The sequence below is a fragment of the Puma concolor genome, chromosome C1 (assembly GCF_028749965.1).
Source record: "Puma concolor isolate L17-30 chromosome C1, mPumCon1.1.hap2, whole genome shotgun sequence".
In the NCBI taxonomy this organism is placed as follows: Eukaryota; Metazoa; Chordata; class Mammalia; order Carnivora; family Felidae; genus Puma; species Puma concolor.
Window position 1 is genome coordinate 107,710,877 of NC_141674.1, and position 25,949 is coordinate 107,736,825.

Genomic DNA, 25,949 nt, shown 5'->3' on the forward strand with positions numbered 1-25,949 from the left:
AAGTTGGTACGTGAATAAGCCAGGATCAAATATCCTCAAATTAGAAGATTAGGTGGTAGTATTTCACACTGCCTCACCCCATTTTTCTGAGAGATTCTGAGCCATTTGTCCTGGGAAGAGGCTTCACACAGTTCTGTCCTTTCGTGGTCCTGTCCTTGAGATGAGGGAGAAGAGTTTTGTGTTTGCTTCATTTCTTATTCTTGATGAACCAAGGTTTACCTCTTCTGAGTGCAGTTAAGAGACAATGCAGCAGAAATAAGCAGGGTTCCTTCTGATAGCTCCATGCCCCAGGGTGCTGGGCTCTTGGGGATGGGCTGCTGTCAGCACTGACCCTCAGGGAACTATCCTCTGGGCCAGGAAGGAGCCACCTGGTGGTGGCCTCATTGCTGTGCTTGTGCCATTAAGGACATTACTTGCTCTGCAGGCCTGTGGAACAGCTGCTCTGGGAGACATGTGAGGGCTTGTGAAGAGGGAGTTCCTCTTCCTCATTGACGTGGACCTCAGATCAGTGAGCAGCAACTCCAGGACTAAAACAGCCTCTTCCCTAAGACAAGGAAAACCAGGGATGGGCCCAGAGGAAGCCACATAGAAGTCCACTTGCATTTCCAGGGAAGAGGGGAAAATCTCCCTGCTCAGAGGCACTCAGAAACTTTGCAACTTACTCTACCATGAAGACAGATGTGACCCTCCAACCCTTATTGCCTAATGACTCAAGATTAAAACCATGTAGACCAAAAAGAGCCTTTGTACTTGCTTCTGTTGAACCCCTGGCCGAAGCTAAACTATCCATTTTTTGCAGAGATCTGAACCCCCGGACTAGATTAGGCCTTCCCTTTACATGCCCCCAGCACCTGCAATTTCTCCTTAATGGACACTACAGCTGTAATTCACCATCTGTCTTCCTCCTCTCTGCTGGATTGCCCATCCTGTGAGGACAGGCTGTTCTCGCTCCTCTGTCTGCATGCCCCGTGTGGCACACAGTGCCTGACCCACAGCTCATGCTCATTCAAGGTATATCAAACGTAGGAACTGGGGAATTCATGACTGAATGAGATAAAGCGGTGAGGGCTAGCACTAGGAGTATCAGGTCGGTGAGAAAAAACACAGTGGGTGATGTCCCTCTCCTGGCCACACCCCAAGGTAGGCTGCATATTCAGGAGGATCCAAGTGTGATGTTAGCATCGCTTCCATTAGGCCAATCTTTTGATATTATTGGCCAAACCAGGACTCCACTGAGTAGTTACACTAGGACACCAGTTGTAGCTAGGACACCCCAGGTGCGCCAGGAGGGAGAGTAGCCTTATTTTTGTGGCATTATCTAAGGGTCACCTGCCCAGCAAAGCTGATGAAAATGGAAATGACTTTCTATCCCCTCTCTGTGCAACCTCACTGGAGACCCCACGAAAATGATGCCTCTTTTCACCCTCATATTTTGCTCTTTCCAATCCAGTATCTAGTTGCGTGTTCCCATGGAGTGAGGGAAGTGGCCTCTGAGCAGAATTGAGGATGAGGCTGAAAGCCTGGCCTCAGGGGGTCCAGAGCCTCTCCAGAATACAAGAGAATGTCAGGAGGGTGCAATTCCACCCCACCCTCACCCCCACCCCACCCTGAGTTAACACTCCAAAGGCCCCTTGCCAGTTCTTCCTCTGTGGGGAGTTGAAACAACTCCTGGGATCCTGCTTCAGTGTGGGTAAGTTTTACAGTGAAGTGAGGAAAATGAAATCCTCTAAAGGCAAGAAACCAGTCCTATAGGTTTAAATAAGACACATCCCCTATACAAAAGACTGCATTGGAAATACCATTTAATTAACTGTGTGTACTGCTTTTTACCAGTTCACAAAAGGCCATGAACATTTTTCTCAGTAGAAAATATAAATCCGTGATATAATATCTTTTTAATAGTAAGAATTATTTGCATCATATATAATTACAGTTTGTGTAGTCCTAATTACCTTTCCTTGACTAATAGTTTCAAATACGTGAGAAGTTTTGAGTTTAGATGACTTCACTAAAAGAAAGTAAACATTTTCGGTTCTGAACAATTTATTTATTTGTGCATCAACACCTAACTTGGCTCTGCTCCTTTCATTTGTGAAATTCTCTGCTGCCCCCTGGGTACCATGAGGTCTTCTGAGGGCTCCCCAGGGAAGGCTGTAACACCAGTCCCCCACCCTTGCCCATATCTCAAAGCCAAGGGCTCAAGAGGTAGTAGTGGATTACTTGAGAAGGTCATGGTCACAGGGGCAGCCTGGAGACACTGAGCAGATTAAATTACATTTTATTACTTGGAATTTGTGTTATGAATTTTTCATCTATCTATGTATGTCTTGGTAGACTTCTGAATACAAGAAGAAAATTCTTTCATAAGAATGTTCCCAGGAGGGTACATGAGACAGAATCTGAACTAAGTAATGTGAGTAGAAGGAAGGAAGGAAGGAAGGGAGGGAGGAAGGAAGGGGTTCAGGAAAGAATGCGGGAAAGACTAGTGTTAGGTTCCCAGCAGTTCCCAGGGGGATGTATGTGGGCAGTCATCAAGCTTCCTGGTTGAAACTAGTTAATTGGACATTGTGCAAGTGCCCAGGAAAAAGGCTGAAAGCCTAGTCCAACATGCCAGGCTGTCCCCTCCCCTGGTTGTGAAAGCAGCAGAGGGCTCCGGCCTGCATGACAAACCCAGCCACAGGATAAAAGTGCTCCTACCTTGGGCTCCTCATCCGCAGCATCCTCAGGAACAGCCTCATCCTGCCTCCTCTGTATCTGGTGAGTGTCCCCTCAGCTGGGAGCTTTGGGAAGACAAGCCCAGATGTGATCAGAACCAGCAGGAGGGGACCCAGACAGGGGCAGCAGTGGGGGAGGGGGTGGTGGTGAGGAAAGAGCCACTGAGGCACCTGTCAGGGGGCTGTGAACCCTCAAAGCCTCAGGTCTTCAGGATTCCTTCCATTCTTGTTCTGAGTAGGTGGTCAGGGGTGCACACAGACCCATCTGGTGTCTAAGTGTGCGTGTCCACTCCGTGTCCCCATGTCCGTCCCACACAGCTTGGCTTAGGAAGCAGCTTGGTCATGGGGACAAGTGTTTGACAAAACCCAGAGGGAAGGGACTTTTGTCTGAAGCTTCTGTGTTCACATAAAAAAAATGTTTCTTTTATTTGTTCCAGATCAACCCCTGCCGCGATGTCCTGCCAGCAGAGCCAGCAGCAGTGCCAGCCTCCTTCCAAGTGCCCCCCATCGCCCAAGTGCCCCCCGAAGAGCCCAGCACAGTGCTTGCCCCCAGCCTCCTCCAGCTGTGCTCCAGGCTCCAGGGGCAGCTGTGGCCCCAGCTCCGGGAGTGACTGCTGCCTAGGCCACCTCAGACACCACGGATCCCATGGATGCCGGCGCCACAGCTCCAGCTCCTGTGATGGTGGCAGTGCACTGCAGTCCGGGGGCTCTGGGTGTGGCCATGGCTCTGTGGGTGGTTGCTGACTTGGGATCCTGATGCTGAGACAAGAGCTCCTAGAGGAAATGGGAATCCAAAAGGCTAGAAAAAGCCATCCTTCCCATCCCACGAGGACACAGCCTTTCCTGCACCCCCCATTCTCTCTTGCCGAGGCTGAGCTGGGGTTGTCCCTGGGGAGGGTCCCAGCTCTCCTTGCTTGGTCCAGGATGGCACAGCCCCTTCCTGCTGCACCTGTCAGTGATTGTCAGTGCCTGTGCCTGTTGTCATGAAAAAATAAATGTTCTGTTCCTGTTACCCTGGGCGGTTCCTTTGTTATTCCACTCTGCCCCTCCCCAGGTGACCTGATGTACACCCTCTGTCTGCTCCTCAGGCCCAGTGCTGCCGTACAGAGGGTGGTGAATCATAGCTCTAGACTAGAGAAAATGGAAGGCTGTGGGTCTTTTATTCTGCCGTGTGGTGGAGTGGATGAGAGGAGGGTCCAACTGAGCCTGTAACCATTAGTAGTAAAAGGTGAGGTGGATGGGTGTTCCCCTCACATTGGGCTCCCTGACTCCTGTGCTGTCTCTAGCCTCCCCATTAAAAAACAGAATGCATAGTAGGCAGTTACCAGAAAATAGGCAGATAGGCAGTTGTCAATGTGGGGGAATCTGTTCCTTCTAGGGACATTTGTCAGTATTGAGAGACAGCTTTGGTTGTTTCTAGATATCGAGGTGGCAGCGTCTCAGACTACTGGCATTCAGTGGGGGAGGCCAAGGCTACAGCTACACATGCCACAGAAGCACCTCACAATGTCCCCAACCCCATCACAGGGAACTATCTGGGTCAAAATGCCAAGGTTGAAAATCATCAGGGTAGGTTAAAGAGCTAGGGAGAGGAAGGAATGGCATCAGGACAGCCAACTCCATCTGGTCAGTAAACATCCCAGAGAAAGCTGACATGACAGAGGAGGGAGAGAGAATTAGAGAGAATTAGAAAGAATCTAAGAAGTTATGGTTTTGAGAGAGGTGGAGATGAAACCTTAGGAGGTGTGATAATGTGAAAGTGTGGATTAGGAGACAGGAAAAAGGGTAAGGAGTTGTGAGAAGTGATTCTGGGACTTAGATGAGAAAGTTACTGTTGCTTGTCATATGCTTGGAACCCCTAACTGACTTACATGAGCTTATTTAGTTTTCTAAACAACCCATAAGGTAGGTGCTCTTAAGAGCCAGATTATAAATGGGGAAACTAAGAATCCAGTTTTTTACCAGGATGGAGGGCACACAGCCAGTAGGTGGTGTAGCTGATGGGCTGCAGAGGTCATGCTCTGGATCGCCTTGCCATTTGGTCTTCACCAGAGACTTTTCATGGGATCTTTGAAACAATGACTTTTTTCACTTAGCATTTATGTTGGCTTGTTTGTGTTTGGTTTTTATTTTTGTTTTATTATTATTATTTTTTTAGATCTGCAGAGCAAAAGCCCAGCCATGTGTTATAATTTCAGTAAAACTTAAAAAAAAATTAACTCTTCCATTATTGGAACTTTAATATGAAATTCAATTGCCCTTATGTTGAGATCACCTGCTTAGAGATTAGTCTCACTCTCTTAGACTGTTGAAATACTGGAGTAGAAAGCATTCCAACCAAGCTATCCAAATGGTTGGATAAAGCCAACAAATGGTTGGAAAAAGCCAAGGGAACATCACAGAACCTGAATGAAATCAAAATTGAAATCTTGGGAGAAATAGTGCAGGGCAGGATATAGAGAGCAAAACAGTAATGCTGTGTAGCACTTTGGGAGTACATTGAATTTAAAAAAAGGTTTTTTTGTTCTTAGAAAATATCAAACTGGCTATTTATTTTCACTTTAATATCCAAGGACTCAAAGTTTCTAAAGTCTTCAGGATTTAATTTTAATAAAGGGTTCCCAAGGATTTTGCTGTTGAGACATACTCTGACCAGGTGTGATCCACTCTCCAGCTCAGCATAATTATCTAAGGTGGGAACCACAGCTTCTATGTCTGGATCTATCACCATGAACTACTTGCCCCTCAAAACCTTAGAAATTCCTGGGTACTGCTTCCCTATAGGACCAAAACAATATGGTGTCATGATGAAAGTATGCCTCAAAAAATGTACAGGGTGTGGCACAAAAACAGACACTCAGGTCAATGGAACAGAATAAAGAACCCAGAAATGGACCCACAAATGTATGGCCAACTAATCTTTGACAAAGCAGGAAAGAATATCCAATGGAATAAAGACAGTCTCTTCAGCAAGTGGTGCTGGGAAAACTGGACAGTGACATGCAGAAGAATGAACCTGGACCACTTTCTTATACCATACACAAAAATAAACTCAAAATGGATGAAAAACCTAAATCTAAGACATGAAGCCATCAAAATCCTTGAGAAAGCAGGCAAAAACCTCTTCAACTGGCCGCATCAACTTCTTACTCAACACATCTCCGGAGGCAAGGGAAACAAAAGCAAAAATGAACTATTGGGACCTCATCAAAATAAAAGTCTTCTGCACAGCAAAGGAAACAATCAGCAAAACTAAAAGGCAACTGATGGAATGGGAGAAGATATTTGTAAACGACATATCAGGTTAAGGGTTAGTATCCAAAATTTATAAAGAACTTATCAAACTCAACACCGAAAAAACAAATAATCCAGTGAAGAAATGGGCAAAAGACATGAATAGACACTTCTCCAAAGAAGACATCCAGATGGCCAACCAACACATGAATAAATGTTCATCATTCATCATCAGGGAAACACAAATCAAAACCACAATGGATACCACCTCACACCTGTCAGAATGGCTAACGTTAACAACTCAGGCAACAACAGATGTTGGCAAAGATGCAGAGAAAGAGGATCTCTTTTGCAATGCTGGTTGGAATGCAAATTGGTGCAGCCACTCTGGAAAACAGTATGGAAGTTCCTCAAAAAATTAAAAATAGAAATACCCTAGGACCCAGCAATTGCACTACTATGTATTTATCCAAGGGATACAGGTATGTTGTTTCGAAGAGACACATGCACCCCAATGTTTATAGCAGACTATCAACAATAGTCAAAGTATGGAAAGAGCCCAAATGTCCATCAATGGATGAATGGATAAAGAAGATGTGGAGTAAACACACTCATATACAATGTGGAGTATATACTCATATACAATGGAGTATTACTTAGCAATCAAAAAGAATGAAATCTTGCCATTTGCAGCTACGTGGATGGAACTAGAGGGTATTATGCTAAGCGAAATTAGTCAGTCAGAGAAAGACAAATATCATATGACTTCACTCATATGAGGACTTTAAGATACAAAACAGATGAACATAAGGGAAGGAAGCAAAAACAATATAAAAACAGGAAGGGGAACAAAACATAAAAGACTCTTAAATACAGAGAACAAACAGAGGGTTGCTGGAGGGGTTGTGGGAGGGGGGATGGGTAAGGGACATTAAGGAATCTACTCCTGAATTCATTGTTGCACTATATACTAACTAACTTGGATGTAAATTAAAAATATAAATGTAACAAATGCCAAAAAACTGTTTAGGGTGAATAGGCTTGATTGAGAGATCAGAGTCATAGGATGGGAGGTTGGTGGACTCAAAATCACAAAATACACAGATCTGGGCAGAACTATCGCACTTGTACAGAAGTGGCTGGGAGCTTGGCCCACATTCCTAATAGCACACCAACTACCAGAAAAATAGGATTCAGCCTTTGAAAAAATAAAGCCTGACATCCACTAAGTACTGTAGAATGATAGTTGGAGCCTCAGAAGTACCCGTTGGTTTCAAGCTCTCAATGCCAAAGTGTCCAAGAACTCCTGCAGTCAATAAGTCCACTCAGGAGGGGGAAGAAACAGGAGTTGGACAAACCCATAAGGTTTGGACTTGCAACACCAGGACAAAAAAAGCCAGAAGTTATGCAGTTTACAATGCTGCCCCTAAGAGAGGACCCCAACAGCTGAGAGCTCAATGGGTAGAGAGATGCCCAGTTTTCATCAGAAGACTGCCCCCAACACCCAGTCCAGGACTCAATAGTCAATAATTCATTGATTCAGAAAATATTTATTTCCTATGTGCAGAAACCACTGTAGGTCCTGAGACATAAAGGAGAACAAGAAAGACAGTACCCTTATTTGTTGGCAATACAGTAGAATAAGGCACAAGTAGCCCTCTGTCTAGCTGGCTTCCCATACTCTTGGACTGGGGAGGCAGGGATGTACGTTTGGTTAACACAATGAAGGACCTCAACTTGGGAAAAATATCGAGGCTTAAACATACTGGCTTTGCTGGTGGAAAAAAGTTCATGTGGTGACTTGTTGCTTCCATACCACAGGCAATTGTCAAGTAAGAACAAGGGATGAATTATTCACTATGATGGGGAGCCTACTAGTGCATACATAGGCCTCTGCCCTTATGCCTTTTTGGATTTCTCTCCTTCACTCCTTCCAAAGTCCCAGTGAAAAACCATGCCTGCACCAGTGCTGTGTGAAAGGGCGGGCCTACGCCGGCGGACTCCATCTTGTTCTGTGTCCTTCACCTTGACCACACCTCCTCCCCTTGAGTAACCTCTCGCTCACCCGTTCAAACTTCCTGATCAAAACATGCCCAGTGACCTGCGTAACAGGACTCCGACCCTTCCCCAGCCAATCGGCCGAGGCCACGACCCTTCCCCAGCCAATTGGCTGAGGCCACACCCATTACCTCACCAACTGCCCCTAGACCCCAATAAAACCTTTGTGCTTTTGAAACTCGCTCTCTCTCCCTGGTATCTCACTGCTGCGTCGGTGCAGGTAGGGGATTGAGCTCGAGCTAGCTCGAATAAAGGCTCTTTTGCTTTTACATTGGACTCGACTCCCTGGCGGTATTTGGGGATCACGAATTCTGGGCATAACATTTGGGGGCTCGGCCCGGGATCCCCAAGACCCCCGAGGGACCCCCCGACCCGGAGAGCCTGACTGGCCATGGTTAGTGTCTGTCTGTTTGTTCTGTCTTTTCTGTGTGAGCTCATTTCTGGAATTCTGGTAGTGCCCGACACAGTCTAAGTGGACGCACAGGAGGACCACGGGCCGGGAGTTTCGGAAGACGTTCCGATCCTCCCTTCTGGAGGGACGTGGAATCCCCTCATTGGTTTTGGAGGGACATGGAATCCCCTCAAAGGTCTAAGCTAGCTTGCAGTTTTGCTTCCATGGAGTTGGAAGACTTTCTAGGGGCCCTCTGTTTGTCATTTTTGTGTTTCTCTGTTTTGTTCTGTGGACTTACTGGACGGACATTATGGGACAGACTCAGACTACCCCTCTACCCACCCTCTTGGCTTAAGCCCTTCCTAGCCCCGCTCCCTCCGGAGCCAAAACCCATTCTTGCTTTGCAGGGGACAAAGAAGAAGAAAAGTCTTATCCAGCCTTCAGCATCCCTCTACCCTGTCTTACAGGGGGGTACTGAAGAAGAATTAATTTTTCTTCCCCCGTATAACCCCTCTAGGATGCCGGAAGAACACCATCCTCCCCCCCCCCACACCCGGGGGGAGGCAGATGCTGTTCCGAGAGCGGGAGGTGGAAACGCTCCAGTGGGAAGCCTGCCCTTTACCAGACAAAGGGCTGAGAGAGAGCAATCCGCCTCCGCCGCCAACTCCACTATTCTGCCCCTGCGAGCCACCGGGCCCCCAGACACGGAGGGGAATCAGCCCCATCACTATTGGCCTTTCGCCACTAGTGACCTCTACAATTGGAAAGCTCAGAATCCTAAGTTTTCCGAGAAACCGGCAGGGCTTATTGATTTATTAGACTCTGTTCTTTTTACCCATCAGCCCACGTGGGACGATTGCCAGCAGCTTTTGCAGGTCCTGTTCACGACTGAAGAAAGAGAAAGAATCCTCAATGGGGCCCGAAAACTAGTTCCGGGCACAGACGGGAATCCCACCACCAACCAGGCTCAGATAGATGCCTCCTTCCCCTTAACTCGGCCCCAGTGGGATTTCAACACGGCCGAAGGTAAGGAGAGGCTCCGGGTCTACCGCCAGACTCTAATGGGGGGTCTCCGAATGGCTGCTAGAAAGCCAACCTATTTGGCCAAGGTAGGAAATGTACAACAGGGAAAAGATGAATCCCCAGCTGCCTTTTTAGAACGGATCATGGAGGCATTCCGTACCTATACCCCCATGGATCCAGAGGCTCCGGAAAGCAAGGCAGCTGTTATCATGGCCTTTGTAAACCAATCGGCCATAGACATTAGGAGAAAATTACAGAAAATAGATAGACTAGGAGAAAAAAGTCTGCAGGACTTACTGGTGGTAGCCGAAAAGGTATATAATAACCGGGAGCCTCCTGAGGACAAGCAGGCTCGCGCTATGGCGGCTGCCAGCAGTAAGCAGACTCAAGACCTGGCCAGAATACTACTAGCTACCACTGCTGACTTCCCCAAGGAATGAGACCGCCGTCTCCGGCAGCTGGCAGACGACGCAAGAAAAGGTAAAAGCACCACCAAGGGGGGGAAGCAGAGGCTGCAGAAGGATCAGTGCACATACTGCAAGGAGATAGGGCATTAAGCCCGAGATTGTCCATAAAGGGCCGGCGGGAAGGGAAGCAAGACTGATCGAGTAAAAGTCCTAGAGCTAGATGAACTAAGTGATTAGGGGAGTCGGGGTTCGGACCCTCTCCCCGAACCCAGGGTAACTCTTAAAGTGGAGGGGACCCCTGTTGACTTCCTTGTCGACACCGGAGCACAACATTCGGTCCTCCGCACCCCACAAGGAAAACTAGCCAGCAAGAAGTCCTGGGTACAAGGGGCAACTGGTATGAGCCAGTATTCATGGACTACCCGAAGAACAGTAGATTTGGGAATGGGCCGGGTATCCCACTCCTTTATGGTAATACTAGAATGCCCCTACCCGCTGTTCGGACAGGACTTACTGACCAAGATTGGAGCTCAGATAACTTTCAGACAAGGGCGGGCCTCAGGTCACCAATGGCAAGGGCCACCCCATCTAGGTCCTGACCATGAAACTGGAGGATGAATACCTCCTCCACCAGGAGGCGCTCCCGAGAGAGGATAATATAGACAGATGGCTACAAGAATTCCCCTCGGTTTGGGCAGAGACGGGGGGGGGGGTTGGGACTAGCCGCTCACAGGACCCCAGTCCTGGTAGAGCTCAAGCCAGGAGAGAGTCCGGTAAGTATCAAACAATACCCCATGTCTCAGGAGGCCCGGAAGGGGATCCAGCCACACATCCAGAGACTACGAAGCCTAGGGGTACTAGTTCTTTGCCAGTCTGCCTGGAACACCCCCCTACTGCTGGTCAAAAAGCCTCACACAAATGACTACCAACTGGTACAAGACCCCCGGGAAGTAAATAAGAGGGTCGCGGACATACACCCAACTGTTCCCAACCCATATACTCTCTTGAGCTCCTTGGCGCCCTCCAGGGTCTGGTATACTGTACTAGATTTAAAGATTCTTCAGTCTGCCGCTGGCACCCCAGAGCCAACCCTTGTTCGCCTTCGAGTGGCATGATCTGGAGGAGGGCTACAGTGGGCAACTCACCTGGACATGGCTACCTCAGCGATTCAAAAATTCACCCACCATCTTCGACGAGGCACTACACGAGGACCTGGGTCAGTACAGAAGGGAGCACCCTGGCCTCACCCTTCTACAGTATGTATGACATCCTGATTGCTGCCGACAGGGCCAAAGACTGTGAGCGAGGGACCCAGGACCTGCTGGCTACCCTGGGGGCCTTAGACTACCGGGCATCCACGAAGAAGGCTCAGATATGCAGGGAGAGGGTAAGTTACCTGGGATATATCCTGGAGGGTGGACAGCGGCGGTTATCAGATGCCAGAAAAGAAACTGTCCTAAAGATCCCTACTCCCACCTCCCAAAGAGAAGTAAGGGAATTCTTAGGATCAGCCGGCTACTGCCGCCTCTGGGTTCCAGGTTTTGCTGAGATCGCCAGGCCCCTATATGAAGCTACCAAAGAGGGGAAAACATTTAAATGGGCTGAAAAAGAAGAAACTGCCTTTAATCAGTTAAAAAAGGCCCTCCTAAGTGCCCCAGCCCTGGGCCTACCAGACATTACGAAGCCCTTCCACCTCTTTGTAGACGAACATAAGGGATAGCAAAAGGGGTTCTAACTCAAGCCTTAGGCCCCTGGAACCGCCCAGTGGCTTACCTGTCTAAGAAACTAGACCCAGTGGCTGCCGGCTGGCCGCCATGCCTAAGAATTATTGCGGCGACAGCACTCCTAGTCAAGGATGCAGACAAGCTGACCCTAGGACAGGAGATCTGGATCACGACCCCACATGCCATTGAAGGGGTCCTGAAACAGCCTCCCGATAGATGGATGAGCAACACACGTATGACTCATTACCAAAGCCTCCTACTCAATCCTCCACGAGTGCGGTTCCACCCCAGTGCAGCCCTCAATCCTGCAACCCTGCTGCCCAACCCTGACCTAGGTGCTCCACTACATGACTGTGCGGGAATCCTGGAACAAGTACATGGGTTCCGGACGGACCTGACCAACCTGCCCCTCCCCGATGCCGAGGCTACTTGGTTCACTTTGTGCGGGACGGACACAGGTATGCGGGTGCAGTGGTGGTCACCGAAATGGATACCATATGGGCGGAGGCTCTACCCTCCGGAACGTCAGCCCAGCGAGCAGAGCTCATAGCCCTCACCAAGGCGCTGATGCTGGGAGCTGGAAAATGGCTTAACATCTACACAGACAGCCGTTATGCATTTGCCACAGCTCATATTCATGGGGCAATTTATCAGGAGAGGGGGTTACTGATGGCAGAAGGACGGACTATAAAAAATAAGCAGGAGATACTTAACTTGCTTACGGCCTTATGGCTTCCTGCCAAACTAGCCATTATCAACTGCCAAGGGCACCAAAAAGCTGATAACCCAGTATCTAGAGGTAATCGAAAGGCTGACCAGGCAGCCAAGACAGTAGCCCTTACTTCAGTCCCCACCATGACCATACAACTACCGGACCCGGGAGACCCAGTTTTACCAGACCAGCCCAAATAATCCCAGGAGGAGTTACAGCGGATCAAGAAACTCCCCATGGCCCAGGAGATAAAGGGATGGTGGTATACACCTAACAAGGAGCTCGTGTTGCCAGACCAGCTCGGAGTCTCAATATTAGAGCACATGCATCAGTCTACTCACATGGGGGCCCGAAAATTAAAAGACTTAATCTGACATGCCGGAATCAAGATTCACCAACAGGACACCAAAATAGAGCAAGTTGTATCTGCCTGCAAGACCTGCCAACTCACCAACGTGAGAGCCACATCAAATAAAAAAGGAACCAGGCTCAGAGGCACCAGACCGGGAGCCCAATGGGAAGTCGACTTCACTGAAGTCAAACGAGGAAAGTATGGTTATAAATATCTTTTAGTATTTACCGACACCTTCTCTGGCTGGGTGGAGGCACACCCAACCAAGCATGAAACGGCTCAGACGGTGGCTAAGAAGCTACTAGAAGACATCTTACCCAGGTATGGTTTCCTGCCATGGTAGGATCAGACAATGGACCAGCTTTTATCTCGCAGGTAACACAGGCAGTAGCCAAGTCGGTGGGGGCAAACTGGAAATTACATTGTGCTTATAGGCCCCAGAGCTCAGGACAGGTAGAAAGAATGAATAGAACCCTAAAAGAGACCCTTACCAAATTAACCATGGAGACTGGCGGGGACTGGGTGACTCTCCTACCGTATGCCCTTTACCGGGTTAGAAACACTCCTTACACTCTGGGTTTTACTCCCTACGAGATCATGTTTGGGAGGCAGGACACCCCCTGTTATTCCCAGCCTTCGAGCTGAACTTATTGCTGAGTTTAAAGATCAAGAACTTTTTCTTTCCTTGAGAGGTCTCCAGAGGGCGCACGAGGACATTTGGCCGCACCTCCGTGCCATCTATGAGCCTGGCCCGACCCCGACACCTCATCAGTACAGGCCTGGAGACTGGGTCTACGTCAAGAGGCACCACCGAGAGACCCTCGAGCCGCGCTGGAAGGGACCCTACATCGTGGTGCTGACAACCCCCACCGCTCTCAAAGTAGACGGCATCGCGACCTGGGTCCATCACACCCACGTTCGGCCAGCGGACCCCTCCTCAATCCGGAAGGACTTCGTCACGCGATGGGCCGTCAGTCGGGACCAACACAACCCGCTCAAGCTCAAGCTACAGCGCATTTGACCCACCTAATATTGGTAACTCTGTTAACTCTGCTTGTCATTGCTCATGCTGCCGGGAGTCCCCACGCCCCCCAAAACATCACCTGGCAGATCATAGACACCAGCTCGGGGACAATACTTAATCAGATGTCCCAGAGCCACCCCAGGGACACTTGCTTCCCAGAACTTTGCGTAAACCTCCAAACTCTGTTCCCCTTGTCACCATAAATGCAGCCAGTCCCATGATTGGGTCCCTAAGCTACATGACAGGGGGGGAATGAAAGGGCGGGCCTACGCCGGCCGACTCCATCTTGTTCTGTGTCCTTCACCTTTACCACACCTCCTCCCCTTGAGTAACCCCCCCCCTCACCTGCCTAACAGGACTCGGACCCTTCCCCAGCCAATCGGCTGAGGCCACAGCCATTACCTCACCAACTGCCCCTAGGCCCCAATAAAACCTTTGTGCTTTTGAAACTCGCTCTCTCTCCCTGGTATCTCACCGCTGTGTCGGTGCAGGTAGGGGATTGAGCTCAAGCTAGCTCGAATAAAGGCTCTTTTGCTTTTACATCGGACTCGGCTCCCTGGCGGTATTTGGGGATCACGAATTCTGGGCATAACACTGTGCAGGTACTCTCATTTGCTCCCTGTTATGCTGTGTTTGAGTATCTCAAAGTGGGTGGCCACAACCACAGGTCTTCCAGTGGCAGGTAAACAGACACATTTACTATTAATAATATTTTATCACAGCTATTATTTTTAATTATAGCTGTGATATAAAACATGTCTATTCTTATGCATAATTATATCCCAGAATCTCTAGTGTTATAATAAAATGAATGTGACAATTCTACACAACTGATTTAAATGCAATTTCTACAAATGTTAGTCATTCACATCAGTTGCATCATGTCAAGTGTAGATAATAACACTACCACAGGTACCAATTGTTATTCACCTTCTACCAATGATAACTCACCTTTCAGCTAAATTTTCCCTGACTACTCCAGCCTAGATGAATCACCTCCTCCTCTGAACTACTCCTAAAACCTGAAACCCAGAAACACACAGAGTGAGTGATTTACTGACACATCATTCATTATATGTAGGTTAGTTTCTTGTTTCTATCTCTATTTCAACTCTGAAAATCTATGGTCCATTTTGCCTTGATAACATTGTAGCCTTTTCCCTCCCTAAACAGCTCTACCTTAAGACAGCCATTACTTAAAAAAACCCAAGGAAACAAAGCCATGGATATCTAACTCTATAATCAATGCTCTTAATGAACATAACATTCTAGTCCCTTCCATCAGCCACATCTGCCCTCAATCATCAGCTTTATCACCTCTCTCTTTGCAGGGACCCCTGTGACTCCTGGGTTTCATGAATTCCTCTCAGTGGCCCTACCCTAAACCAGGTAGGGATGGAATTGAGGGAAACCCAGCAGAAGGTGACTTGTATTTCAAGAATAGAGAAACATCCAATGATAGTTTTTGAATGCTTTGAATTCGGAACTTTACAAAAAAATTGTTGGGGTTACTTTTCAACTGTTGCCCCAAAGGACTCAAGATTTCACCCATTTGGCCAAAACAGGCCTCTGTCCTTGCTTCTGGAAAGTCACAAAATATGTAAAATAAGTGTTCATTTCTGCAAGAGATTTGAACATTGGTTTGTCCTCCATGTTAGGACATTAGCTCAGCCCTCCTGCTCTCTTTCCCAGGAATCCCAGTTCAGTCCCTGGGTGCCATGAATCTTCGTTGAGGCCCCAGTCAGCCCACACAGGGTCTCAGCTCTATTCTTCCATTGTTGTACCTCCTCATCTCACTCTGGGAGCTCAGGAGACAGTAAGCAATTCTCTGTGCATGTACCAGGGTGCTGGGCTGTGTGCAGGGTGAAGGAAGGCTGACACCAAAGACAGTGACCTCACGACTGAAGATGTTATGCACAGTTGCATTACAGCATTTAGCATGTGATGTTTGACTCCATATTTATGAATGTGTGTGTATTAATAGTTCTGTCACTCTCTCCTGAAAGACTGTGAGCTACCCAAGAACAGACAAGTGTGATATTCATCCATGTATGCCTGGTTTCCTGCAAAGTCCTTGAGCAGAGCCTGGTGTTAAGAAATGTGAGCTGGGGGCGCCTGGGTAGCGCAGTTGGTTAAGCGTCCAACTTCAGCCAGGTCACGATCTTGCAGTCCATGAGTTCGAGCCCCGCGTCGGGCTCTGGGCTGATGGCTCAGAGCCTGGAGCCTGTTTCCGATTCTGTGTCTCCCTCTCTCTCTGCCCCTCCCCCGTTCATGCTCTATCTCTCTCTGTCCCAAAAATAAAAAATAAAAACGTTGAAAAAAAATTAAAAAAAAAAAAAAAAGAAATGTGAGCTGAATGAATGATGCAGGTGGCATGAAGGTAGACAGTGTGCAAATTTCCTGTTTCCCTTATCAGATGTCCTGCTAAGTCACAGGAAGGTGACAAATGCAAGGACAGTCCTAGGAGTGTGCCAGGCTGTCCATTCCCTGGGTTGTGAAAGCAGCAGAGGGCTCCGGCCTGCATGACAAACCCAGCCACAGGATAAAAGTGCTCCTACCTTGGGCTCCTCATCCGCAGCATCCTCAGGAACAGCCTCATCCTGCCTCCTCTGTATCTGGTGAGTGTCCCCTCAGCTGGGAGCTTTGGGAAGACAAGCCCAGATGTGATCAGAACCAGCAGGAGGGGACCCAGACAGGGGCAGCAGTGGGGGAGGGGGTAGTGGTGAGGGAAAGAGCCACTGAGGCACCTGTCAGGGGGCTGTGAACCCTCAAAGCCTCAGGTCTTCAGGATTCCTTCCATTCTTGTTCTGAGTAGGTGGTCAGGGGTGCACACAGACCCATCTGGTGTCTTAGTGTGCATGTCCACTCTGTGTCCCCATGTCCGTCCCACACAGCTTGGCTTAGGAAGCAGTTTGGTCATGAGGACAAGTGTTTGACAAAACCCAGAGGGAAGAGACTTTTGTCTGAAGCTTCTGTGTTCACATAAACAAATGTTTCTTTTATTTGTTCCAGATCAACCTCCTGCCGCGATGTCCTGCCAGCAGAGCCAGCAGCAGTGCCAGCCTCCTTCCAAGTGCCCCCCATCGCCCAAGTGCCCCCCGAAGAGCCCAGCACAGTGATTGCCCCCAGCCTCCTCCAGCTGTGCTCCAGGCTCCGGGGGCAGCTGTGGCCCCAGCTCTGGGGGTGACTGCTGCCTGAGCCACCGCAGGCGCCACGGATCCCATGGATGCCGGCGCCACAGCTCCAGCTCCTGTGATGGTGGCAGTGCGCTGCAGTCTGGGGGCTCTGGGTGTGGCCATGGCTCTGTGGGTGGTTGCTGACTTGGGATCCTGATGCTGAGACAAGTGCTCCTAGAGGGAATGAGACTCCAAGTGCCTGGGAAAGCTCCTGGTGATGCAGACTTTCCAACATCCCCTAATCTCCCTTTCCTGGCTGAGCACATGATCTGTTCATGGAGATGGGGAAGTGGTGAGCTCTCCCCAGAGGGTTCTGTAGATGTCTTTTCCAGGAGCCCACATGGTGCTTCATAGCATTATCACCTCTGTCTGACAAGGTAGAAAAATAAAGCTTCTTGTTACATCAACTGTCTCTCACTTGTCCTTTGACTGCATTGTTCCAGGATACTTAGTGGGTCCCCTCCCTGAACTCCTGTGGGTCCAGCATGCCAGCACGAGGACTAATCCTGGCATGGGACTAAGACATTAAGGGCTCGTATGTTTCTCATACAGAGGGACCCTGAGAACTTCAGGGTGGAAATGTGGACAGGGGCTGCTAGCCAAGGCCTGACCGTGCTTATGTGATATGGTGGGAAGAGACCATCTGATGCTGGAATCCACATTTCTGTTGAGGGTAGTAGAGTGGATCAGAAATTGAGAAAAATGAAACCAAAGAGGAGGCAGAAAGGAAGATCTGAGGGAGGAAGATCAAGTTAACCTACAAATGATGGGTTTGAGAAAGAGGGGTGAGCTGCAAAGTTAATAAATCCCAAAAAAATCTGAGTTGAGCATTCCCTGAGAGAGTGCCTGGTGCATTCAGTGTGTGAGGGGCTCTGAGCTCTGAGAAAACTGAGAAAAAAAATAGAACATGAGAAATGTCTCAGGGAGTTACAGATTGGACACCTATAAATTTCTTTCAAGAGATCTCAGGTAGGATGAAACTCATTTTCATTATTTTTTGGCCGTTGAATGCCACTTTTCAAAGTCAACGTATCAAGGAGACATGGCCATGCTACAGTTACATGGGGTCCCAAGTGGGGGAGATCCCACCCCAAATTTGGAATAGGGCAACATTTATCTGTATGCCAAACTGACTTTTTCATTCTTGATGAGAACCAAATTTGCTGTTTCACTTGTATCACTAGATTTTTGAAATAGATGGTACAAAACAATGGGGGTCTGTTACACCCAAGCCAGGATGGCTCTTGAAATGATTTCAGAAAGATGAAAAGACATTATGTAACTATGGCTACAGGCAAAGTTGAAATATTTGAGAGAAATCAGAGTTAGAGCTTGGAAATTATAGACAAAGCACAAGATCTGTGTGATATTTTGGGAATTCAACTGGATTAAGTATATTTTTGTCATTTCATTTTTTAAAAGTGGTAATCTGAAAATTAGTTTTGCTACAATATTCTTGGACATATAATTTCTTAAGAAACTGAAATAAAAAGTGTCAAAATGAACCCAAATCTGTTCTGTCAGTCCAATCACTCAACTTGCTTACACTTGCTTAGAACTCCTTGAGGAAGTGGCCACAGACATGGGGCCTACATTCAAGCAGAGTTTGAAATGAATGTGATTGGATACTTGATCTTGGATATTTGAAACATTCTTGAGAGATATTCTTTAAATGTAGGAGTTAAAATACACAACAGAAAAAAGGAAAAAGTATGCATAAGCTCTGTGCAGAGGATTTGCTGCCTGCTGTTGAAACATGCAAGCCACCACATTCAACTATGTTTGCGCAAAGCCACAAACATTGATCAGTCTGTTCTGCTTGGCCTCAAATCCACAGGGGCCATGTACATTTCAGGTGGCTAGCATATGAGATTTATCAATCAAATTCTAGCTGCATAAAACTAACTCAGGAAACAAGAGATATTGTTGAGGAGGTGGAGAAAGGGGGACCCTCTTGCACTCTTGGTGGGAATGCAAACTGGTGCAGCCACTCTGGAAAACAGTATAGAGGTTCCTCAAAAAGTTAAAAATAGAGCTACCCTATGACCCAGCAATTGCAGTACTAGGTATTTACCCAAAGGCTACAAAAATGCTGATTCGAAGGGACACATGCACCCCAATGTTTATAGTAGTGCTATCAACAATAGCCAAATTATGGAAAGAGCCAAAATGTCCATCAACTAATGAATGGATAAAGAAGATGTGGTATATTGCTTGGCAATCAAAAAGAAAGAATGAAATCTTGCCATTTGCAATAACATGGATGGAACTAGAGGGTATTATGCTAAGTGAAGTAAGTCAGAGAAAGACAAATATCATATGATTTCACTCATATGTGGAGTTTAAGAAACAAAACAGATGAAAATAGGGGAAGGGCAGGAAAAATCAGATAAATACAGAGTGGTATGCAAACCATAAGAGAGTCTTAAATATAGAGAACAAACTTGAGGATTCATGGAGGGGAATTGGAAGGGGGGATGGGCTAAATGGGTGATGGGGATTAAGGAGGGCACTTGTGATGAGCACTGGGTGTTATATGTAAGTGATGAATCACTAAATTCTACTCCTGAAACCATAGTTACACTGTATGTTAACTAACTTGGATTTAAATAACATGAAAAAAATTCTAGCTGCACATCAACTGGGGAGCAGTGTAATAAGAATACAGAGTGCTTAGATTCAAATCCCAGCTATGCAACTTAAGAGCTCAGCAAATGACTGTCAGTGTCCTCATCTAAAAAATGAGGATAATAACATTGTGTTTTGTGTGGTGACTAGATTATGTTAATGCATGTAAATAATGCAGAAAATTACTTAAATGTTAGTGTTTATTGGCATTTAATATGAAGAATGAAAGAACAAAGTCTGACATTCAGAAGCTTCCAAGGATTCCTGCTGTTGGTATATCTAATCTGGTTGAAGAAAGAAAGAAGCAGGGTCAATGAATATAGTTCAGACATGAGACACTAGAGCAGTCACAGGAAGTCAGATGTAATTAGGCATGGTTCCAACACTAAACATTGTCTCCAGTAGCTGGAGGAAAAATCCATTCTTTATACTTGGTTAGGGTTGTATGAAGCCATCCTGGGACCATCAATTCATTTTTTCAGTCATTCATAACACAAATACTTACTAAGCATGTGTTGCGTGCCACCTGCCATTCTAGGCAGTGGGGATACAATGGGAACCAGACGAAGTTGCTACTCACTTGGAGTAGACACATAGGTGGGGACTTTGCAGGTAGGGACTGATTTTCTTGGTGTGCATCCAGTGTGCTATGGTCTCAATATTTATGTCTCCCCCTGCTGGAAGCCCAGCTATCCCAGCCCGAGTGGCAGGGCCCGGGCTTTGGATGGATTGGTGACTGCAGGGCGGCCCACCAACAGTGAAGCTTCTTGTACTCTCGCTTTTGGGTAATTTGGCCTTATTAAAGTACCTGGGGTATTGTCTGTTGGGGAATTGCCCTCGGCAGGCCCCCTGGGAAAAGAACCATTAGGGAAGAAAATAAGGTTCTGCAAGAAATTGTGCAGCCTCACGTTTAGCCCTTGCCATCCCCTAAGGAGACTCCACTTACAGGAAGGATAGCCTTATACATTTGCCAGCAAAGAGGGCCTGTAAAGGAGAGACATATGGATTTGAAAGCCCCACTCCGGCAACTAAGGAGTGTATCTCTGGGCACAGGTGACTTCAAACCCTAGGCCCACCTGGCCCCCGGAGGCATTCCAGATGATGACTGAACCTAGTTGGTTAAGGTACAGAATGGTTCATTAGTTCCTAGGTGCCTTGTCTCTCTGAGAATGTATGAGGCATGAGTTTCTAAGGCTTTTTCAGCCCCTTTCTGGCACCTTGGACCAAGGCAAACACATTGTTCTTCTGGCCTCATGTGGTTAGGAGGTCATGTCCCTGTAACTGTTCCACTTGAGGTGTTAGGAAATGGAGGGCCTTTCACAAGAACAGCAAAGCAAATGCTTTGTAGATTATAGATAAACGCAGATGCATAATGGAATAATGTAAGAAATTGATCTATAATCAAAGGGTATGCAGGAAAGTTAGGGGAAAATCACCATGTTATTTCTTAAAGGTTGTTTATACATAGGAACATTTTCAAAATTAGGTAATGTTAGAAAAACATAGATGACATATGCTACAAGGAAATCACTAGCATATATAATGCCACGTTTACTGGAATAAATCGGCCAGTTCAACACGCTGCTGTTGTCTGTGTCCATTTTTATTTTTTGCTTTTATTTTAGCTTTTTATTGTAGTTTTTATTTTAGTTTTTTATTTTAGTTTTGTTTTATTTTCACTTTTTCGCTGACACTGTTCATCCTTCGGGAACCCTGGGCCTGCTGGAGCTGAACTCCGGCATCCCCTAAATTCATATTTTGAAGTCCTAACCCCCAGGGTGATGGTGTTAGGTGGCGGGGCATTTGAGAGGTGATGAAGTCCCATGGGATTAGTGCCTGTATAAAAGAGACCCCATATCTTCATCCATGTGAGGTTGCAGAAAAAAACGGCCATCTAGAAAGTGGGTGCCCACCAGACAGTCTGTTGGTGCCTTGGCCTTGCACTTCCCAGCCTCCAGAACTATGAGAAACCAATTTCTGTTGCTAGCATTTTGTTACAGTTGACCAAATGGACAAGCTGGATTCTTATCTGGTGTGTGCTGGGCACCAGCATAGGTGGGATAAACTCAGCCTTGGCAAAATCTGAGGCATGAAGGTGTTGAATTGTGTGGGAGTTAACAAGGGCATCTAGTGACAATGGGCCCCTCAGCAGAGCCAACAATAGTAGAGGGAGAAAGACAAGTCATTAATGGAAAAAGGTTAGTGGGGGCCCTGCCTACTATTGTTGCATCACAAACCACCTCAAACTTTAGTGGTGTGAAACAACTACTGCAGTTTTCTAACAGTTTTGTGGGTCAAGAATTCAGGAAGGGGTCAGCTGGGCAATTCTTTTTTGAGTATTTCAAGTATTTATAGTTAGATGTCGACTGGAACTGTGGTCACCTGAAGGTTTGACTGGGCTGGACACCCAAAAAGGGTCACTCAGATGGCTGGCTATTGATTCTGGCTGTCAGCTGGGGGATCTACAGCTGGCACCTATACATGGCCTCTCTGACATTATAGGGTTGTCCTGAGACTTCTTACAAGATACCTGGTGTCCCCCAGGGACACCTCCCAGGGAGAGCCTTCCAAGAGCACCAGATGAGATCTGCATGACCTTTTGTCATGCAGAAGTCACATGGCATCATTTCTACCATATTTGGTAGGTTAAAGCAATCACAAGCCTGCTTAGATTCAAAAGGGGAGAATACAGTCCCCATCTCTCAATGAGATACATGTCAAAGAATTTTGGGAAAAGTTAAAAAAAACTATCATATGGGGGTATTGAACACTATCCTCATCCTCTCTCCAGTTCACATTACTTATTACTGGAGCCCCAGTGTAAACTTGTGTTCCCACAGTGTTTTTAAAGGACTCAGCTTTGGCCATGGTTGTAATATATTCAAGCTTTGAAGAGGAAGGCTGGTCCTGTAGCTCTGATGTACCTAGAATGTCCAGAATCATTATTGCAATGATAACGTCTTGTCAAAGATATCAAAGGTTTTTACCTATGTCACGTTAAATTATTATTTCATCCTAGGAAACTAAAATAAAGTACAGTGAGAAAATATTACAAAACTAATATATATCTACCAGAAACACTAGTAAAATGATATCAGCCACTTCTATTACCAATCACATCATTATTATTTCCACCAATTGTTATTCAAATCTCGTCTTCCTTTTCCCCCAAAGCTTTCTGGCCAATAGGACATGAGCATACCTATCTCTGACCCACTCCCATGACTCTTTGATCAATAGCACAAACAACATAGTTAGATTTGTGAGTCTTGTCACTTTGGCAAGTGTAGACTGCTAATCTCTGGCTCTGCTTTTAATTCCAACATCTCTGGTTCATTTTGCCTGTAGTCGTTGTGGTTTTAGCTTTTTTTTTTCCTTAGATGTTTCTAGCTTTATCTTCCTATTTAAAAGAGAAGAGGAAGGATGGGATTTTTTACTCCAATGTCTATGTTCTTAGTTAGCACATTGTCCTGCCTCCCATTATCTTAGTTTCCTCCCCTTTCAGATTCAACTTCCCTCAGACGGCAGCTTTATTTCCTCCTTCTTCCAAGAAACTTCCTGCCCAGGCATTCCTGGCTCTTGGGTCCCCTGTGTCCTTTTAAACAACCTTAACGGGACCACCACAGGACATCTCAGCTTCTGCCTCCTACTCAAAAGCCATTTTGAAGGCCAAAGACCTCACCCACCACCCACAAGTGAGACCAGTTACAACGTCTGGACGCCTCACTCCTGTCAGGGCAATGGGAAATTGATACCAAAGGCTATGACATAAGTCCTCTGGAATTCCTACACACTTACATTATAGCAGGTATCATTCTAGCTCATAATAACTTTGTTACTCATCACTCTGCACTATGCCTGCTGCACTGTAAGATTCTCAAGAATGGGAACTGTTGTATACATTTCTGAAATGTGCACTCAATTCATGTTTAAATGAATGAATGAATGAATGAATGAATGAATGAAAAACTAGCCTTCAAAAGTCCTGAGGGTCAGGGCCAGATATTTTTGGGCCATGGAGGGACTTCCCTGCTATCAGAAAAACATCTGGCCATCTAATGAGGAAATGTTGAAGGCCTGGACCTAAAGATCTGCTACTCAGATTATAACTTATCACTGTCACCACTCTCCATGTCTCAGCACCTTTTTTCCTGCCTAAATCAAAGGAGTAAGGAAGAAAATTTTGGGATTGATCAGTAATCATCTTGAGCCAGGTCATTTCTGCCTGAGACCCTTTCTATTTCCCTGCTACCTGTAGATGACCTAAACTGTGGGCTGAGGGTCATAGGGTCCGGATCTGCAATAGTGGTAAAGGGGCAACAGGACAGGGTTTATAGTAATTTTTACATTTATACTCCTGTATCAATGTGAGGTAATGGATTACTTTATTCTTTATTTCCTCCAGTATTACTGGACTGAGAAGTCCTGTCAGGATGAATCAATAGCAGTGTCAGCCTGTCCCAACTGCCTAACCTCAAATATCCTTTAGAAGTCTGGCTCTACCTCTCTTTCTGATTCCAGTTCTAGGGGAAGCTGCTCCCTGAGCCACTATGAGACCCACAAATGCTAATGGCAGTACCATAAGAGCATTGTGGAGGCCACAGCTGCTGCTGTGGCCCTGCAGGGGGAGGGGCTATTCTCCTGGGTCATGAGGACCACAGAGCATCAGAGTTGAAGGAAACAAGGAAGCACATGCCTGTCCCAGTCTGGGGCTTCTCTTCCTCTTCCTCTCTGCCACATCTGGGGTTGAGCTTTCACGATGGCACCCTTAAGGGTCTGAACTGGCCCATGAAGCTCATTCCTTTTGCTCTCCAGAGGTCTGTGTTATCCCAACTTATGCCACTGTCTCAGGCCTTGTGGAATCATAAAGATTCTCCACTTGAGCACTATCTGACTGTGGGCTGCATTTGTACCCATCCACTACCCACCTTCCCCTTCCCAGACAACCTGGGTTTTTCCCTTCTCTTCTGCTGACCAGAGAACAGCCCTATGCTGCATGTGATGGGGACCACAGGACCAGAGGAGGGTGAAGAAGTAGGTTTTCCTCCATTCAAAGGGAGTCTTTGGAAACTGAGTCAGGAATCAGGAATCATCATGGAATCATCAGGAATCATCATGGAAGTAGGCCTCGTGTGTTTTGACCCTGATATGAGCAGGACCCTGCAGTCATGGGACATCTTTGCTGCCCCCACTTCCTCCTCTTCTTCACAGTGCTCCTCCCCATCGACCCAGGCTCTCCATCGTGCATCTGCCAGGCCCACACCCTTAGAACCCCTTCCTTGGCAGGCTTTTCCCCTGTCCCCCATTTCAAATTCTTCACTTTTTATACACTGCAACCTCTCCTTTCTTGGTCTTCATTTGATGGGTGGCTTAATGCTCTCCTCCACCATCCACTTTGGTCTTATTCTTCTTTGCCCACTTCTGATTCCCTGTCCCTCTCACCCCGTCATTCAGTCAGGGACCTCAGAACCATGTTCTTATAGGAACTCGGTGAGCAGACCCTGGGCCTCCCAACATCACATTAGATCTCACCTCATTTCACACAGGAAAACTCCAGGCTTTCACCAATCTGTCTTCACCAATACCTCTGCCTAACCCCCTTCTATGTAATGCACAAACCCCCAAAGGTTCTTGTGAGCTGGGGAGATGGGTATGAATGGCTATGTTTCTGTTCCTGAGACAGGAGGAGGCCTGTTGGGGCAAAGACTTGGACATGTTAGACAAAGGTTGCAATGCTAATGAGAAGCTTTGTTTTTTCACAGGGACATAAAGGAGAGGGGAAGCTTTGACCTCCTGGAGACCTCCCTCTGGAGGTCTGGAGATATACCCTCTGGGGGAATACTCTGAAATCCAAGGAGTATCTCAGCCAGAGAGAGGGGACAGGAAGAAGATGCACCCCCTCAGGTGGCTTTCAGTCATTTTGGAATTTTTTCCCCCCAAATGCTTTTACTTAATCTCATGACCAGGGTCAGCAGCCGCCCCCAGAGCCATGGCCACACCCGGAACCCCCGGACTGCAGCCCACTGCCACCGTCACAGGAGTCGGAGCTGTGGCGCCGGCATCCGCGGGATCCGTGGCGCCTGCGGTGACCCAGGCAGCAGCCACCTCCGGAGCTGCAGCCACAGCCGCCCTCGGAGACTGGAGCACAGTTGGCGAGGGTTGGGGGCGAGCTTTTCGGGGGGGCACTTGGGAGGGGGCCGGCACTGCTGCTGGCTTTGCCCGCAGGACATTGCGGCGGGAGGGCAGGGAGCCTGAGCAAACCACAACCCAAACCAAGTGTGTGTCAGTGCAGAGGCTTCGGGCCTTGTTTCCTCGTTCATCTGTGGATCCTTCTTCTCTGGTCCACTGTTCCCCAAGCCGAGAGCAGACGGGCACCGGAAACTCTCTGGAGTAGCGCCGGGGGCGGGGGTATGCTGTCCTGCCCCCTGCTCTGTGCAGGAGTCTCCCGACCTGCATGTCCTCTCTCCCCCACGACGCCCCCAAAGCGGGCCTGTCCCGCAGACCCA

General features: G+C 47.4%; 2 protein-coding genes and 1 pseudogene across 2 annotated transcripts; 2 read left to right on the top strand and 1 right to left on the bottom strand.

The window, feature by feature from the left end:
* The first annotated feature begins 3,164 nt into the window (after positions 1-3,164).
* Positions 3,165-3,726, top strand: LOC147578363 (late cornified envelope protein 3A-like). Its single transcript, XM_086715265.1, has one exon. The coding sequence runs from the start codon at positions 3,168-3,170 to the stop codon at positions 3,456-3,458; it is 291 nt and encodes a 96-aa protein (XP_086571391.1). The 5' UTR covers positions 3,165-3,167; the 3' UTR covers positions 3,459-3,726.
* A 12,930-nt stretch (positions 3,727-16,656) lies between these two features.
* LOC147578364 (late cornified envelope protein 3A-like) lies at positions 16,657-17,222 on the top strand (annotated as a pseudogene).
* An 8,189-nt stretch (positions 17,223-25,411) lies between these two features.
* Positions 25,412-25,673, bottom strand: LOC147578365 (late cornified envelope protein 3D-like). Its single transcript, XM_086715266.1, is given in 2 exon segments — positions 25,412-25,622; positions 25,624-25,673. Coding segments are annotated over 2 exon segments (261 nt in total).
* Positions 25,674-25,949: the final 276 nt, after the last annotated feature.

What these genes read in the sequence shown, in the direction of transcription:
- LOC147578363 (XM_086715265.1), top strand. Translation starts at nt 3,168, where the DNA reads ATGTCCTGCCAGCAGAGCCAGCAGCAGTGCCAGCCTCCTTCCAAGTGC.